Here is a 16,792-nt window from a genome sequence, read left to right on the forward strand (position 1 = left end):
GCAAACTAAAAATCTTCACCATAGGCTCCTTGATAAGGTTCCAAGTGAAAGTGAAGAGCAGGGGCCGTCCAACTGCGAGGTAAATTAAGCACTTGCCTTGGGGGCCATCATCTGGGGGGCACCGTGCGGGGCCGGGGGTGCTCTCAGCGCCCAGCCCCCCCGGCCCCGCACAGCCCGCCAGGCGGAGGAGGAACCGAAGCGGCGTCGGCGTCGTGGGGCTTCTTTGCACTTTCCCCCCCATCCAGGCTTCGGAGGGGCGCTGGGAGGCTCCCAGTGCCCCTCCAAAGCCGGGAAGGGGGCAAATGTGAAGAAGCCCCACACCGCTGCCACTGCCATGCCTGGGCTCCTTCGCCACGCCAGGTCTCTGCAGCCTCAGGGCCTGGCAAGTGAGAGCCTTTGCCGCCCTCCTCCTCCACGAGCGAGAGAGGGCCTTTGTCGCCCTCCTCTGCTCGCCTACCCTCTGTGCCTGGGCTCCTTCGCCACGGCAGATCTCAACAGCCCCGGGGTCTGGAGTGGTGAAGGAGAGAGCGAGTGAGCGAGCGAGGGCCTTTGCCGCCCTCCTCCACTCGCCTGCCCTCCGTGCCTTGGAGGAGGAGGAGGCCAAGGCTGGGGGTCCTCTGCCGCCTGCTTCTCCCTGCTCCTGAGGAGGAGGAGGAGTCCAAGGTGTCTTCTTTCTTCCCTCTGACGGTGACTCCGCCGGCAGCAGCAGCAGCATGAAGGTGTGTGCTGCTGCTGGTGGAGTCACCGTCGAAGGGAAGGAAGAAGATACCTCAGCCTCCTCACCTTCCTTCTCAGGAAGAAGGAGGCGGGGGGAACTGGAGCCCACGACAGGCCTAGTCTGGGCCGGGCTGGGACTTTGCAGCTACCGCCGGCCGCTGCCGGTTGCTGCCTCCTCTTCGTCTGGACATGAAGGTGAGTGTCTAAGGCGGGAGCTCGTGGGGGGACAGGCCTGGGTGTCCGTTTTGGCTCCCCTCCACCAAGAGCCAGACCTTGTGGGCCTAGGCCCCGCCCTGGGGTTGGGTTGTTCGGGCAAAGCTAGAGAGGCAGGCGCCTTCCACACAGCTGAATCAAATCCTACATTTTTTGCCTTGAACTGGAATATATGGCATTGTGGACTCGGATAATCCAAGGTCCTTCCACACAGCCATATATCCCAGAATATCAAGGCAGAAAATACCCCAATATCTGCTTTGAACTGGGTTATCTGAGTCCACATTGCCATATATTCCAGTTCAAAGCAGATAATCTGGGATTTTATTCAGATGTGTGGAAGGGGCCCAAGTAACATCAAGGTTGTCATTTCCAACAAACACTATTTATTAGAAAAACCTGTTTTCTCTTTTTTTATGAATGCTCCCATTAGAAAATGCACAAGGACTTTATTTTTATTTTCTTTTTGTTGTCGGAACCTAGGGGCAAGGATGGTGGATTGTGCTGCCAAATTTCTAGGTCCTGGGGCTTGTACTTTTGTTGTTTAGTGGGAGGGGAGGACACCATTACTCATTTATATATATAGATATGAGTTGTATTTTCATAGCATGTTCATGTATATTTTTATTGTTAGTTGCAAATAAATAAACAGGAAAAATTAATGACTGAATTAATGACCATGTAACAAGTACAGTAGAGCCTCCGGTGGCTCAGTGTGTTAAAGCGCTGAGCTGCTGAACTTGCAGATGGAAAGGTTCCAGTTTCAAATCCGGGGAGTGGAGTGAGCACCCGCTGTTAGCTCCAGCTTCTGCCAACATAGCAGTTTGAAAGCATGCAAATGTGAGTAGATCAATAGGTACCGCTCCAGCGGGAAGGTAACGGCATTCCATGCAGACATGCCGGCCACATGACCTTGGGGGTGTCTACGGACAACGCCGGCTCTTCGGCTTAGAAATGGAGATGAGCACCAACCCCCAGAGTCGGTCATGACTGGACTTAACATCAGGGGAAACCTTTACCTTTACCTTAACAAGTACAGTTTTAAAGTAGCAGACACATAATTTGCATTTTAAGAGATAAACTGAATGGTTGATGAAGGGTTCATAACAGGAATGAGCAAATGGACAAATTTATACTAAAGTGTAGAGTTTGGTATAATACTAATATCAGTGGTTACATTTACCCAAGGATTAAGCATGTTGTAATAAAGCTGAGAAAAAATGGCATATTGTGTAGCATCATTTCTTTCCTTTTTCCTGGTCACAGGAATGGCTCTGTTGATGTCAGCATGGGTCACTTGTGTTGGCTAGGAACTCTCATGGGGCTTTGTGGGCATCTGGCAGCAGCGATGAAAGTAGCATGGGCCCAATCCATCCCCGTTTCCTCCTATGATGAGTGCAGAGAAAATAGGGTGGTAGCAGTAGCCTACATGGAAAGTAAACTAATTCACTTTGGACCCAGTCCATATTATTCTGAAGCCACAGAGTTGCTCTGGAATTTTGGGCAACTATGGAGTATTGTTCAACTTTTCTTATCGTGAGGCTGAACAGTGTTAACCCAGTTTATTCCAGGATAAGCAATAGAAGTTGCAGAACACAATGAAAACATCCAGGAGCAAATACACAATGAGTTATTAAAAGGTTATTAAGATTATAAGGCTAAGGTTCTAAACAGATTATTAAGCCTGTGTAGTGGAGCCCTAAATCTATGAAAGCGTGGTTTTCTCAGTTAGTCTCAGTTCCCTCAATCAAATATATAATGCATGGGGGAGGGAGGCTAAATTCTTCCCTCACAATTTATCTTCCAACAGGACACTATTAGCTGCATTTAGTTTTAAGAAAACATCAGAAAGAAAGACCCCATTGGATTTTGGATAGCATACTAAGATGCCATTCTTTTTTATTTTGATACACCACTGCTCTAGATATATTTATTTATGACTTGCAGAAACAAGTACTACATTGACATGGTAACAATAAATGACCTCCACTAGTGAACAAATACCAAAAGTAAAATTCAAATGTGATTGGCTTTATGATAATTACAAAAAAAATTATAGCAGGGGAAAAGGAGAGAGGCATCACTATTATGTAACCAATTCATGGTCAAAGACCCACACAGAACACTTCTGCCTAGCCAGCACTGTAACAACATTATGGTCCTAACTTCTAATGCTACCATGAAACACTGCCACTAACTCCACCATAATTGCTTCCTGGAGAAATATAGAGCCAGTGTGGTGTAGTGGTTTGGGTGCTGGCCCTTCTACACTGACCTACAGATGCCAGACTGGACCCACATGGAGTCTTGAAAGGGACTCCTTCAACCCGCTTGGCAGTGATAGGGAGTCCTAAAAACAATTTGATGTGATTGGGCAGCCACTCTAAGGGTCCCCCCTCCCACTTTGTGTGTCACAGCAGTCCCAAACCACAACATGCCATTTATCTTGTCCTCGGCATTCTGGCTGACATCCTCCAGAATGCCGCTATGTTAAGGGAGTGGGGAGATGGTACTTCCCCCTTTTCTTCTCATCACTATTAGCATGATATTGTTGGGAAAGTGCTGGGAAGCGGTTAGGTGGTATGTCACAACTGGGGACAACCATGACATGGGGACAATGACAGGGATCAGCCATTCTGTGTCCCCAGGCCACCTAAATCTAGGTATTGCAGCATTGCAGCAAGACAGTTGTGGTTGGTTCTATTTGGGAACTCACCCAACTATCTTCACTGTCCCTAAGTTGTAAGAAAAACTGAATCCTGAATCAGGTTTTGGTCTTTCCCTCAACATAAGTTAATTTGTGTTAATGCTGTAATAGATAATGCTCAACATAGATTAATTTGTGATAATGCTACAATAAAGTTACTTTCCCCTGGGTTTACCCAGGTCAGCCCCATGCATTGTTTAGCTGCTGCAGGGCTGATTCCGTTACACAATAACCTAAGTGGTCAGTATAATTGAGATGTAAGACTGTGGATACCACAATTCAAGTCCCTCTTTAGCCATGGAAACCCTCCAAATGACTTGAGACAGATCATATTGTTGGCTTTAGAGGAAGGCAATGGCCAAACCCCTTTGAATACATCTTGCCAAGAAATGCCATGATAGATGTGTTCACCCTAGGATCATCATTAGTGGGAAACAACTTGAATGTATACAACAAGAAACAATATGTGTTATGAGATAAGCTTTTATTTAGACAGAAAATGTGAATGTTGAGATGAAACTGTTTATATTATACATTTCAGTGGGAAATTTCATACATATTTTAAAAGGAAAACAGATGCTAATGTGGAACAGGATGGAACCAGCTCAAAAGGAAGCATGTAGAAGAAGAAAAGATGACTGAGCCATTAATGAATGCCTATTAATGAATAGGCATGGTCAAAAAATCGTAAAAAATCTTAAATCGGATTAAAATCGGATAGATCCTGCTTTTTGATCCAGTATCCGACGCGGGCTATCATGGCCCATCAAGCTTGGTGATTCGAAGCATTGTAGCCCTACTCTTGTTATGTCTCTTAAATTTGATTGTAATTTTTTCCCCAAAATAATTTTTTAAATATTTTTTAAATTATTTTAAAAAATTATTTGTTAATGCAACCGAACTTGTTTGGGAGCACAGCACAGCCAAACATGGCCTCGGCTCCACAACCAATCACAGGAGTGCACCATTAACGAACCAATTCGAGCATTATGAATTTTTGGAAATATCCAACATTTTTGAGGGGAAAAATTGGAAATAGTTTCAAAAACAAAGCGTCGGCGCCCCCTACTTTAGAGACTAGTATTGAACCATTTTTTTCATGGATCGCTCATGCCTATTAATGAAGCTAAGGACTTGTTTTAAGACTGCAGGGAGCAATTTGTGTTGGTTAAGCTAAAAGAATTTCCCTTTCTTTTGTCATTTCTGTAGTCTAGAATATTTTAGCATCAGGTTTTTTTATTATTTGTTTAGAGTGTAAATTTGAAGAACAATTTTTTTACTTTTGGTTTCTGTAGTTTTCCTAATTTAAATATAGTGGGGGGTTTTTTCTTTCCTTTTAAAAAAATCCACTGGGCTTCTTCAGCCAATAATTAGAGTATAAAGGATTCCAAAATATTATGAGGTTGCTAGCTTTCAGTATATAGTGATAAATAAACATGCTTTCTTAAATTAAAATTGGCTGAAAAGATTGCAGTCTTGCAGACAGACAATCCCATAGGTTATTACTGCTTTTAATGTATCCCATATCTGAATCTGTGTGGTTTCATCAAACAAATACTACAGGCAATTCCCAAGCTACCAGCAAGATAGGTTTTGTAGGTTTGTCCTTAAGTTGAATTTGTTTGTAAGTCAGAACAGGTACATCAGTGCTCCCATTCAGAAGACTTCACCTCACTTTCTGTTCTGTGATAAATGAATTTTGAAAAAAAAATCTGGTTTGTTGTGCAAACAAGGATTGGTGAGAAAGCTTCAGTGAAGACTCTTTTCCCCTATGATTACTCTTTCAGGAGTGAATTTCCCTTCCTAGAGGCAGAGTTCTCTCACTTCCTGTTGTCTCAGTCCTGTTCCGTAAATCAGATGTTTGTGTTTCAATAATTTTTATTGAACTCAAATTTTCCATAAATATAAAAATGAAGACTTTAGAGTGGAAAGTAGAATGAACCACAAGAATAAAAGAAAAAAAGAAAAAAGAAAAAGATAAAAAGAAGTCACATAAAAACATTACAAATATTTACATGTTACTCCTGATTGCCTTTGGAGAAGTCTTGTCTCTTCTTTTATAATAATTAGCTCATTCATCCTTCCCTTTGTTGTGTTGATATTCCTATTGTCCTTCTTTAAATAATGATCTTCTTATTTTGCGTCATGTATTCTACTACTTTGGATCAGTCTGTCTCTTTTATTGATTTTCCTTCATGCTTCTTCATGTCAACCTGTCCATATTTCTTATTTCCCACTGTTTTTATCAACCATTGTTCCTTTGAAGGTAATGTTTTAAGTCTCCAAACTTTGGCAAAGACCATTCTTGCTGCTATTACTAGATAGTTCAATATTACTTCCTTATTCTTTTCCAGTTTTAGATCAGTCATTCCTAAAAGATATAATTCCAGTTTCATCTGATACTCTTTTCCCATTATTTTCTGGCATTCTTCGTGAATTTCTTTCCAATAACTTTTGGTTTTTTGACATGACCACCACATGTGGTAAAAGGATCTGTCATTTTCTTTGCATTTCCAACATCTTGTTTGCATCTTCTTATTGTATTTGCCTAATTGCTGCAGTGCTATATACCATCTGTGAATCATTTTATAGCATTTTTCCTTCAGATACTTTCCCATTCTTCAAAATTTAGTGATTTTGGGCCCAGCGAATCCTATTCTCTTTAATCTGGTTTGTTTCCGTATTCCACTCTAGTAGGTTTTTATAAATTTTTGTGATTATTTTTTCTCTATCCCTAATATTTTTCCCCAGTAAGTTCCTTTCTCCATAAATCATCTTAAACAATCTTTGTTATACTTCTCTTTTATTTGTCTATATTGGAACCAGGAGATATTAGGCCATACTACCCTGAACACTCCCATTCTCATCTGTAAATCAGATGTTTGTAACTTGGGGACTGCCTGTACACAAAACTTATATATTTTAGGGCTGTGCAAAGTTTTGGAGCTCTGTTTTATAATTTGAAGATTTGTATGATTCATTAATATGAATTTCTGAATTACCTATCAGAAAGGGACCTCTCTGAAACATTAAGAATTGAAACAGAAGCCTCCCAAATGTTTCAGACAGATTATTAAAGATATGTTGTTTCAGATCATTTTTTTCAATGTAACATTCTCCGTAATTGTCTGCGGTGGGAGGGGGTGATGTGACAGACTGCGGCAGCGGCAGGCTTTTTTTCCTTGTCAGCCAGTCAGAAGAAGAGCCAAGAAGAAAGCCAATCACAAGGTTTTCTGCAAAGCTGGTGGTCTCCCATCAGCATCTGCATTTCTAATACTTTGTGGAGTAGTAGTAGGAGAGAGAAAGAGACATGTGCTTCTCATTTTATGTGTTTGGTAAACTTAAACTTAGCATTTTGATAATTCTGTCCCTTCATATCTAGTCTATAACCAACCCCAAACTTATATTTTCCAAATTCCCATAGCTAGATAGGTATAATCCTTCCCCAGCCCTTGCCTTCCATTCAAATCCTTCTTTGTTAGCTTACTGTGTGTTTATTGCTCATAAGTCTTATTGATATGAATGTGATTTACAGTCTTATCTCACTGGAGCTGTAACCTGACAGCCCCATTATTTTGGCACAAGCAGAATTCTGGAAAATGTAGTCTGGGAAAGTGAGGACCTCTATAACAAAGTATTCAAAAGACCCTACCCTAAACTGCATTTCCCAGAATTCTGCTGACACCAGAAGAAAGAGGTTGTCAGTGCCTGTATTGATAAGGGGTTTAGGTTAATCAGATGTGTTTGAATTGAAAAAAAAATCATAAAAATCAGTGGATATATTGATTGTTTTGAAACTTGGCAGGCCTACTGCCCTGCTCATGTTGTCTCACTGTGCCACAATTTAAGAGGATAGCTCTCGCAATTTTTTAAAAATATTTTAATTGAAAAAACTTTTTTAAATTCTTAAAAATTGATAGATGAACTAATCTTTCTGAAACTTTGCAGGATTGGAGCACTGCTTATGTTGTCTCATTGTGCAGAAATTCAAGGGGATGTCTTGTGTAATGTTTTTTAAAAATTGTAAAAACCTTAAAAATTCCTAAAAATTAGTGGATGATTGAAATATTCTGAAACTTGGCAGGCTTAGTCATAAATGTTGCCTGCCATGTTCCATCCTGACAGCCATACAAATGACAAAAAAACGAGCCTCAAAATTTTCCCCATTGCCACTAAAGGAACAAATCTTAATAAAACAACTATGAACCTTTGGAGATTCAAATTACTAATTGGAATGGGACCCCTTCGAATCAGATTTTAGCTGCTTCGCACACTTCTAATACGTTTTACATATGCTATTTCATAACATCTCATATTCAAAAATGCTGACCACATTACAAAACTTAAAGTATAAAGTGAGGGTTTTTTTTCTTTCACAACGACTCTGTGCACTTGTTTTGAAAGGTAGATATATAAAATGCTCTGCAACCAACCTTTGAGAACTTAAATACTGAACCTTCAGTAAATCCTTTCCCATAATATCTCAACTCCTTTTTTCATCATTCTCAAGACTGTACTGGAGAATAATGAGGTTGGCCAATGAAAGACTACACATGTTTTATTACAGGAAACATATCAAGCTTTGCCAAACCAAGTGGAGAATTGTGATTAGAGTCAACTATGAGTTGAGCAATTTTCATTGTTACAATAACACCCTGATCATAAATACATTAATTGAAAATAAATCCCACAATTTCCAAGAGACTTGCTTCCAATTAATATATTTATGATCAGTCTGTAAACCATAAAATACTTTTTAATGCCAAAGAGCTTAGTGCACTGAGCATTTAATATTGGAAAATCTTTTGTCTAAACATGATGATCTTGGGTTATTGTTTTCCAGAAAGCAAACTGAGATTCAACAGATTCCGTCTCAGTGCTCAAACTCCATCTGCTTTGTAACTTTGGACACGGTCAAGGAAAAATGCACTTCAACAATTCAGCTTTTGTTTATGGGATTTAAGATACTTTGTAAGCTATTCCAGAATTAAGAATAATAAAATACACTGAAGGGATGTTACTTAGGAACTACAAAACACGGTAGTATGTGGCCTTCAATTCCCTTACTTCTTAAGACAGCATTTTCCCCCCTAAATTTAGTGTCACATTCATCATGCCACATCAAGTGCCATACATTCTTATTTCCATTTTAAAACTTGATAATAGATCATAGATAATAAATTATTGAGGGAGTTAGGTACCCATTGAGAACCATTTCTTCAATGAACCTTTTGGGTTCCAGGGAATGATGAACTGTCACAATTTTTCTCTGCCAGCCTCAAACTGTTTCACAGCCCATGAATTTGCTAAATAGATTTCCCTCTCCAACCAAAGCTTTACTGGTAGTGAGAGTCTGTAAAGCAATTTCTCTGCAGTAGGAAACTTTTTTCTATTGAGTTCTCTAAAGTAAAAACAATCAGCAAACAAAATGCTGTCTACCATACATGGCTATCTAAGGCATTATTGAGATATATATAAGAGATATATATCTTATATATATGATTTCTAAAAAGACATGTCTAAGATTGCAATACAATTATATTTTTGGATATTTTTTCTGCAATTTGGATTATGTTCTAAATTAAATATATTTAAATATAAGTGTTCAGTCTCTGCATGTAATTGCAGGAGAGGTAGAAAAATGAAACCTTGACAATATTATAACAGTTCAAATGCTGACAGCAGAGCCAAGGGGGGGGGGACCCTAGCAAACATACAAACTGTGTTAAAAAAAGGAATAGCTTTAATACTTTATGCATTTTGAATCAAGAATGAATGGATCATTTTCTTTACAGTGGAACCTTAATGTTAAGAGCATTTTGAATTAAAAACAGTCACTTGGCCTGGGTTTTGCTTTGACATATGAGTAGCATTTTGAGTTCAGCACGAGCTCCAGAAGGACTTTGGGTTAGTTGATTTTGTGTGGGTTTTTTATCCTTGGTATGTTTGGCTTCATGAAGAGAGAGAAGGAGAAAGAGCAAGAGAGGAAGGGAAGCTGGAATGAGTACAGTATGAAGAAAATGATACTTCTGCCTTTTCACTTTGTGCTTTGTGCTTCCTTGCCACAACTTTGTACTTCTACCATTGTGCTTCTACCATTTTACAGTTGATCTTTCCTTTTTCACTGTTTCATGTGAATGTGCAGGTTCTGACTTGCTGTTACACCGGCCAACACACATTTTGTTGCCACAAATGTACTGTCTTGCCACAACTTTGTGCTTCTACCATTTTAAAGTGGATATTTCTTTTTGATTGTTACACGTGAATGTGCATTTATACATTTTTGTTATTTATAAAGTACATTTTCTTATTTAAAACATGTAACAAAAAGTGAGGGGGTTCAGGGGGCTGGAATAGATTAATAGCATTTCAATGCATTTTAATGGGAAAATTCACTTTGAGATAAAAGCATTTTGAGTTAAGAAATTGGTCATGGAACAAATTAAACTCTTAACTCAAGGTATCACTGTATATCAAATGAATATTTTCCAAAATATAATAGTTTAGAACAGCTATTTGGTCAATGTTGTTTATTGTTGATGCTATTTGTCATCAAAATGACTTTAACTTATGGTGACTCTATGAATGAGAGACCTACAAAAGCCCCAACCTATTCAGGACTTGAAGAACCAGGGCCATAATTTTCTTGATCTTATACCCCCCCCTCCCAAAAAAAATCTTTGTATGTGCAGGGTGACCACCCTCCTCACGGAGACACCCACACAGAGATATTTGGTGAAACAGAGGCCACAGGTTGTTAATTAACTACAGCTGAAACAGCATTGGTTGGACCACAGTGTTGGACAGCCCAGCTGCTGGTTTGCCAACACCAAGTTAGAAGCCACTATATGAATCCATATGGTTCAGCCTAGCTAGGATGGCATCAGGCAAGTGGGGGCTTAGAGTAGGCTCCCATCCAATGCCACTCCAGGATACCTTCACTGTCATGCCCCCCCAAACTCCCCGGATGCTCATGTGATCCTTCCTGGGGGGGGGGGGGGAGGATGAGCCAGTACCAGATCCAAGGCCCATGCCAACCACCAAAAGAAGGTGACCCCCTACTCAGTTGCTTAAAGGCAACTGAGTCAAGAAGCTTGCCCTGATTTGCTAAACGATTTTCATACATAGAGAGAGCAAAAGCACTGGACTCCCTGGGAATGAGGAGCCCAGTGAAGATGGCAATCTTTTATGGGCTCCTCCTTCTCAGGATAGGGGAGCCTTCTAATAAAATCTAAATTGGAACTTGTACCACATCCCAATTCTTTCCAGTTTTTCAAATAGATGATAGGTATTTAGCCTAAAATTAAGAGGAGCTAACCAAGATGTTGACTCTTCCCCTCAAAATTTACATGTTAGTTGAAATTTGGATGAATTGGTGAAGTGGATTGACAATCCTGCTAACATCAGCATCACCAACCATCAATAGAAATAATGTTGTAAGCTACATTAACAGCAATTAGAGATTATTTGCAGCTCTAACATTGAAATTAGTGCAATATTAAAGCAACCTGAATATCTTTCTCCTAGGTATAAGTGGAAGGAATTATCTTTGTACCTTAACTGATGAAATGAAGCACTTGAAAGTAATCTTAAAAGCAAATCTGAGATACAAGCAGTTTAAACACTGGCATTTTATATTCCTCCTAAGAAATTACGCTCAGTTCTTTGGGCTACATCCAGACTTCTAGTTCTACAAAGAAGCTGTCATTGAAAGAACTCAGATGTAGTGATGGCTCCTATTTGTGGAAACAGTGAAAGGAATGTTGTAGATTTTCTGCAGTTTATGTTTGATGCACCATCTCTGATGATGTTCTAGAAGACTCACTGATCCTCCAGCACAAATTGTCAGGAAGAATGGTGGGCTGATTGAGAACAGAAAAAAATTAGAATAGAATAACTTTATTGTCATTGTACATTGTACAATGAAATTAAATGCCATCTCCAATACAAATGTAGAATTACAAAAACAAAACTTCCATCCTTTCACATTCTAATCACTATTACACAAGCCCTCATGCCACATAAGTGTGAAACTATAGAGTTCAGTATAGTCACAGCTTTGGGATAAAAGCTATCTCTCAGCCTATTCATCCTTCTTTATCATCCTATATCATCTGCCAGGACAGTAGAGCTTCTTCCTATCTGTCACTGTGCAATTAGCAAACCATACACAGATGTAATAAGTTAGAACACTCTCTATAGCACAGCGATAGAAAGTCACCAGCAGTTTTTCATTCAATTGTTGATACCCTAACAATTATTGTTAAGGAGGCCTTAGTGCACTGAAGGGCCATTAGGCAGAGTCAGGCAGCCTCATTAACTAGTACATGTCGGGGGAGCCAAGCTGATCTAATATCCTAGAGGAAAAAACTATATGTACCATATATGCTGTTTTGTACCTCCTAAGCCTATACGTCATATGTGTGATGTCTCAGAGACCCTCAAGTCATGACCCTGCAGCCATTATAGATCAGACTGAAGAGGATATGGGGTTTTTCCCAACTCAGCAAGATTCCGTTCCCTTCCAGATGTCCCCTGTTGACAGTTTGGGTCCAAAACTAATTACAAAAGCCCTTGAAACAGAGCCTGGTTCCCCGGAAAGTGTTGTTTTTGATAGGAAGTCATTTCTCAAAACACACCGCTCTGAGAAGGAGATTCGGAGACGAAGTGCGAGATTAGCGGGGAGAGAGGATTCTAATTAAACCAATTCCCTTGGGAGTTTTCAGGGAGGATTACATCTGGCAAGTTGTTGTCTTCAGTCCATTTCCCTTGGGAAAATGTGAACTCAGGCACCTGGTTCGGAGAAGGTTTTGCAGTCCCATAAAAATTCTGGGCACAGGCTAGCCATCGGGGTGTCAACGTGCCAGTTGGAAAGTTAACATCAACTCTTGTTCCCGTGTACCTCAGTGGCCTGACGGCGCGCTACTCTTGAGTAGACCGGGCGTTGCGTCTCGTCTCTCTGTCAAGACTGGGCTGCATTTCAGTTCCATCACGACCAACTTTGCCTTGCCTTGCTTCCTTGCCTTGCCTTGTTTTCCCTGCCTTGGACATTGAACCTGGAATTCTCTTGAGAGACCTTGCTTTATTCCCCACTCAAACTGCTTGGAAGTTTGAGTGGGTTTCGGTTATTGGATTTGAAAACTTGATCTCTAATACTGGACATTAAACTTCACATTACTGGACTATAATTGACCTTTCCTAAAAGGACTATTGGTGGACTATATACTCTGCTTATTTTTGTTTGATTCCTTTATTGCTTTAATAAAGATATTCGATTGTTTATTCGCCTCCGTGTTGGTTTCCAGTGCTCACGCAGCTTAGAGGCGTCACAATATGCATGGTGAAAGACATTACCATGTTGGCAGTGTTGAAGTTAGGCTTGATCTACATTGCCATATAATGCATTTTATCTGGCAGTGTAAATCCAGCCTTAGAGTTAGGTCCCAGTGTCTAATCAAATCTTTTAGAATCTAGAATGGGAACAGATTTGACAACTTGTCCTAGAGGAAGGCATGATGAACCCCCTCTGAATATAGTATCTATATAATAGGATTGTCAAAAACTGAAGATTTCTAACGTGAAGGCTGAGGTTTTTTATTGTAGACTTTGTTCTTGCCTGATCCCTAAATATTGATATTATTATACTGTTTCTAAATGCTAGTTTATAAACGTACATTTTCTGATAGGTTTATAACATGTAAATGTTGGGGGGGTGTATTATTGTGTGTAGCAATGCACAATTAACAATACTAATTTCAAATAATATAGACCAGTGGTTCTCAACCTATGGGACTCCAGATGTTTTGGCCTTCAACTCCCAGAATTCCTAACAGCTGGTAAACTGGCTAGGATTTCTGGGAGAGGTAGGCCAAAGCAGCTGGGGACCCACAGGTTGAGAACCACTGGTTTAGACAATAAGGGTGCCCTGCCCAACATGAGGAATAGAAAAAAATAAGAACGCACACACATACGCATACAGAAGCACACGTATGCACCATGTTGGTAACATGCCAAGAAACCCCAATGAGAAATATTGTGGACTGAGAAGAATCTCTGGAATTTAGTTCTTGTTTTGCACAAATTTCCCTTATGGTTGCTTTGTTCATAAATGCCAGATTTCTTTGCTGTAATTCAGGCCTTGCTCTAGACAAAATTTACATGTGTTGATTTGCATCAAAAGCAGCATGTTATCCACAAGAAACCACAATTTCTGTACAGAAAATAATATCACATTGTATTATTTTAGATTTATGTGAAGAAACATTGGTTTTGCAGAAACATCCACAATGCTCTTTTTATACACAAAAGAAGTCTGAAATTCTGAATAGGCTCCAAACACTGCTATTTGCTTCCTTCAAAAAGATATTCAGCGAAGAACTATAACACGTTTTTTTAATTTCATTTGCTCCTCTCCAGGACTCTAATACATGCACAAAAGGTAACATTAGCCAAGGTTTCATTAATCACACCTTAGGAATTTTGTTTACAGCCATCTTTACACCAAAAAACAGCTTTCATGGGACTATCAAACATGAACTATATGCATGAAAATCTTCATTAAGGTTTAAGTATCAAATAATATATCACAGTTCTCTAACACAAGCATTTTTATCACTTTTCACAATCAACTAGTAAATCATGACAATATATTTAATGCCACATTTACACCTCAAGACTTTCATAAAGTATTAAGTGTAGAAAACCAGTCATGCATTCTAAAAAACCTCATATAAACTCAAGAGAGCTACACTCTTTTCTTTAAAAAATGAAAACCAAACTTATGATCTCAGGACAAAGGGGGAGTCTCATGGTGACAGCTTGGCCCCAGCTAATGCAGGATCCTTAGGAACATCTATCTGCCACCTTCCTCTTTCTACATTTTGCCAAACTGTGATCAGTTATTTTCCATCCCGAGAAATATTTTCTAATGTATTAGACTTTGCTTTTAGCAACTATGGCTGATATTTTATCTCTTAGAACATCAACTGAATCTGTTCCCTGTAATACCACCTTATAATGTTTCAAGTTTCCACAGCATGACAGGCTATCCCAAGGTCTAAGGTGTGAATCCTTTATTTATTTATTTATTTATTTATTTTATATTCTGCTTTTCTCCCATGGGTGAGATTTAAAACAGTGTACAATTGTTAAAAACAGCAAAAATTACATAACATAAACATTTAACAAAAAATCATATAGCCAAATAAACAGAATACACACTACATAAACCATATATAACAAATTAATAAATGTAGACAGTTTAATAAATGTAAATTAAATTACATTTAATTAATAAATGTAAACAGTTTATACTAGTAGGATCCTAAAAACTCAATTTGCTTTAGGATCTCAAGCCAGGGATGCTTCTGATCCACCAACTCTTAATTTATCATGCTTTTTGACTTTGACATATGTCAAGATGGAAATTGGACTGAAATGTCTGTAAACAATAACTGCTGCCATTAGTGGATGGTTCCCCTGATGGTCCTTCTGTTACATTTACCCAGGAGTGGATTCATAGTTTAAGGAGTCACCTGGATCCATAAATGGCACTTTAGGCAAAGGAGTTTTCAGTGTCATGAAGTACCTTGTATTATCTTTAGTTAGTAGCTTAGCACAATTCAAAGTGCTAGCTTTAGCCTATAAAGCCCTAAACAGTTCTGGCCTAGCTTATTTGTTCAAACGTATGAATCTACCCACATCTCAAACGCAGTTAGTGGGGATGAAAGACAGGGCCTTCTCAGTGGTGGCCCCTAGGCTGTTGAACTCAATTCCCAGTGAAATTATATCAGCTCCTTCCCTCTTGGATTTTAGAAAGAGACTTAAAACCTGTCTATGGAACCAAGCATTCAGAGAGTAGCACATTGTAATAGGCAGCTATGAAGTGATTGAAACATTATTGGAATGACTCCTGGATTACAAATTGGGGTCTCTGTATTGATGTATTGATTGTTATGGTTTTATGATTTTTAATATATACTGTATATGTTGCACCCCTAGGCTGCGAAGGCACCTCAAAAACACACTTGAGTCCCAGAATATAAGCAAGCAAGCTGTTTATTGAAGATCATATGCAAGCAATAGCAAATCAAAGTTCAAAGTCAATAAAATGGGTTTAAATTCACAAGAACAAAGTACTTGAAAATCTTGAAGCAGGAGTCTATAAAAGTCACTCAAAAAACATAGTCCAAACTGGATATCATAGTCCCAAGAAAGGTATTAAGAATAGTCCAAGCAAGTTATCAAGGATTAATCCAAGGCATGAGTCAAACTAGAAACACAGGAAGCAAAATTGCAAAACAGGAACCAAACTCCAAGGTACAGGGTCAATGCTGGAAGACAAGGCAAGGATCTTGGCTGGAGCAAAAATCCAAACTGCAAAATTACTGGAACATCAACTGGATACACAGAAATCCCCAGAAGCAACAACAAGGCTGGAACCAGAATCAAAGTACAAAGCTGCAGGAAATAAAATGGAATTCACATGGAGCACGAAGCAGAGATCTCTCTCTCTTGAATAAGCAAAGTTACCACCTCTGAATCTTTCAGAGAAAGCAGCCCTTCTTAAGGGAAATTCAAGGTCTCTTCCCATGAGAAGCCTGCTCATTATTTCATTTCAAAAACAATCGGTTGCTGCATCTGAAACACTCTCTTTCTCTTCTCTGCTGATTAATCAATCTCTTCCTGTCAAACTCATTAACAATATCACTTCCAGAATCCAAACTAGAATGCCCATCAGGTAAAAGAAGGTCCAACCTTGACACCTTTGAGGAATGCGGTTCAAGCTGCCTGCTTGAAACCATTATGTCTCTGGTCCCAGAATCCACTGGGACAAACTCTGGCTGCATAGGAACAGGAATCTCAGGCTCTGACAAGCCAAGTGCAGGGATAATCACAGGCTGAACAGGCCCAACCTCAGGCTCACCTGACAGTTCAGATGGAGGCTGGGCTACAACAGTATATTATATTTATATGTTTATTGTGAATTGTCGACAACTTGGAAGCCGCTCTGAGTCCCCCTCAGAGTTGAGCTAGAGCTGGGTAAAACTGCAGTAAAAAAATAAATATGTTGGCTTTAGTCGTCCATGATCTGCTACCTACCAGGTTATATTACTGTAAGGAGTGTACATAAAAGAGTATATAAAAAGAGAAGGA

The 16,792-nt window shown here is 39.5% G+C and overlaps 1 protein-coding gene across 2 annotated transcripts in view; it reads left to right on the top strand.

The window, feature by feature from the left end:
* Window positions 1–319: 319 nt before the first annotated feature.
* The window catches only part of LOC107983085 (uncharacterized), a 344,328-nt gene continuing 327,855 nt past the window's right edge, over window positions 320–16,792 (top strand). The window contains exon 1 of one of the 2 annotated variants that reach the window (XM_062970489.1): window positions 320–912. In XM_062970489.1, coding sequence (XP_062826559.1) covers window positions 714–912 — 199 coding nt within the window. In that variant the 5' untranslated portion in view covers window positions 320–713. The remainder of the gene's footprint in view (window positions 913–16,792) is intronic. The other variant, XM_062970487.1, reaches the window with a different exon arrangement.

Source organism: Anolis carolinensis, chromosome 2 (assembly GCF_035594765.1).
Source record: "Anolis carolinensis isolate JA03-04 chromosome 2, rAnoCar3.1.pri, whole genome shotgun sequence".
In the NCBI taxonomy this organism is placed as follows: Eukaryota; Metazoa; Chordata; class Lepidosauria; order Squamata; family Dactyloidae; genus Anolis; species Anolis carolinensis.